Below are 1,796 nucleotides of genomic sequence, written 5' to 3' on the forward strand. Positions count from 1 at the left end.
CTTCACAGCTAGCATCCAAAAACTTGCATAACAGCGCCCAGTCCTCTCTCCTAAACTGTTTGCTGAGAAGCTACAGAAATCACACCCTTCGTTTTGAAAACTCTAGTTCCTTTCCTTCCATATCTACTGATCAGTTTCGTCAACTTCCTACTGGAACAAGGATGTGTTACAATTTGGTTGAGGCTTTATGGAATTTCCTACAGCGAAATTAAGCACAGGGGAGAGAACAACGAAACGATGTCTACTATAGCTTGGACAGTGACCGACTCTGTTGAGGAGGCTTCTCAAATGAAAGGAGCTCATTCAATTACTGGTTGGGAACAGGAAAGGGGGCCTGAACCAGTTAGAAACTGCAGTTGAGCCACAGGATCTTAACACCTTGGGAGAACTGCGAACTCTAGCAACCCGCAGACCGCCACCTCTCCTGTCCCGCCCTCGCAGGGGCGCGCATTTGAATCCACTTGGCAGGCTCTGGGCTCACGACGTTGACTCTACTCCTAGGAGTTGTCAGTGGCTCCCTTCCTTCGCCCACCTGCGGTCAGGTGGGGTAAGCCCAGGGCCCACCGCGCGGCCCGCTAGGCACTAGTGTAGGGCGACTGAGGCCTCGATGGCTCCTTTTCCATCTCCACCGAGCGCCGCTTGCGGCCTGTCAGGAGCAACTGCCCCAGAAAAGGCAACCGCGCGCCAATCGCCCCGGCCCCTCGCGAATCTCGAGCGGCTCCCCCTCCGCCCTCAAGGAGAATACTTACAGGCGAGCGACCCAGGGCGGGAGCGACTCAGGAAGGCGCACCAGCCGCTGGCGGCTGCAGTCCAGGAGGTCCCCGAGGCAGCGGCAGGGAGCGGGACACAGGCGCTCGGCGGCGACCCCGGAAGGCTGCCCCACTGCCCCCGGGCCTCCGCGACCGCTGCCCTCGGCCGGGCCCAGGCGTCCCAGCACCGCACCCAGCAGCAGTCCCAGTGCCACTGACGGCGCGCGAAGCCTTGGTGCGCCCATCGCGCTCTTGCGGCCTCTCGCTCTGCCCGGCGCTCCGCAGCCGGCGCGCGCTGGAGGTCCGGCCCAAACTTGCAGCCGAGAGTGGCCGTCCGCGCTCGGGGCCGCGTGCGCGCGCCCTTCTCTTGCGCTGTCCGGCAAACTCCTTTCTTTTACGCCCAGCAGCTAAGCCCTTTCATGCCCCGGAGCAGCGAGAGGGAAACCAGAGAGGACTGCCGGCTGCGGCTGCTCGGCAGCCCGAACAGCGTCGGCGCACCGAAGTCCCTCTCGCCCGCAAAGAAACTTTTTCGCCTCCTCCCCGCGGTGGTGCGCCAAGTCCCGGCGCTGCTGAGTCGGGAGGCGGGGCGTGCGGAGCCGCCGCGCGTCCATTGGCCGGCCGGGCCCTGTCGCCCCGAGTCCACGTGACAACAACAGGGCTCCAGACCCTGGCGGGAGCGCGGGAGAAAGTGGCGCTGAGATTGTAGGAAATTCGGAGTTATATTTTCCAGCCTCTGCGGCCAGCAGTCTCCACTACGTCCTGGGAAACATATCAAATGGAGTTGAAGAGAAAAAGGGAGTGTGCAAACAACAACAAATATTAGGCCAGCTTTCGGTGTTGGAGGTATTTTGGCGAACGTGAGGGGAGTAAGGTTAGCTGTTACCAGGAAAATTTTAAATGCCAAATTAAAAAAGGATTAGAAATTATCCTACCATCCGCAGATGAAACAGTGGTTTCAGTGAAAATACAGTTATATTGGCTTAAAAAATACAAACGATAAAATGTAGAAGTTGTTGGAAATGGTATATTGCGTTACAAACAGCCTTA

The 1,796-nt window shown here is 58.5% G+C and overlaps 1 protein-coding gene across 2 annotated transcripts in view; it reads right to left on the reverse strand.

Annotated features, from left to right (window-relative positions):
* LRIG3 (leucine rich repeats and immunoglobulin like domains 3) overlaps window positions 1-1,234 on the reverse strand; it is a 49,863-nt gene extending 48,629 nt beyond the window's left edge. Inside the window, exon 1 of one of the 2 annotated variants that reach the window (XM_040637208.1) lies at window positions 750-1,234. In XM_040637208.1, the coding sequence (XP_040493142.1) occupies window positions 750-994 (245 nt within the window). In that variant the 5' untranslated portion in view covers window positions 995-1,234. The remainder of the gene's footprint in view (window positions 1-749) is intronic. The other variant, XM_040637207.1, reaches the window with a different exon arrangement.
* Window positions 1,235-1,796: the final 562 nt, after the last annotated feature.

The sequence above is a fragment of the Ursus maritimus genome, unplaced genomic scaffold, assembly GCF_017311325.1.
Source record: "Ursus maritimus isolate PB19 unplaced genomic scaffold, ASM1731132v1 scaffold_21, whole genome shotgun sequence".
NCBI classification, from domain to species: domain Eukaryota; kingdom Metazoa; phylum Chordata; class Mammalia; order Carnivora; family Ursidae; genus Ursus; species Ursus maritimus.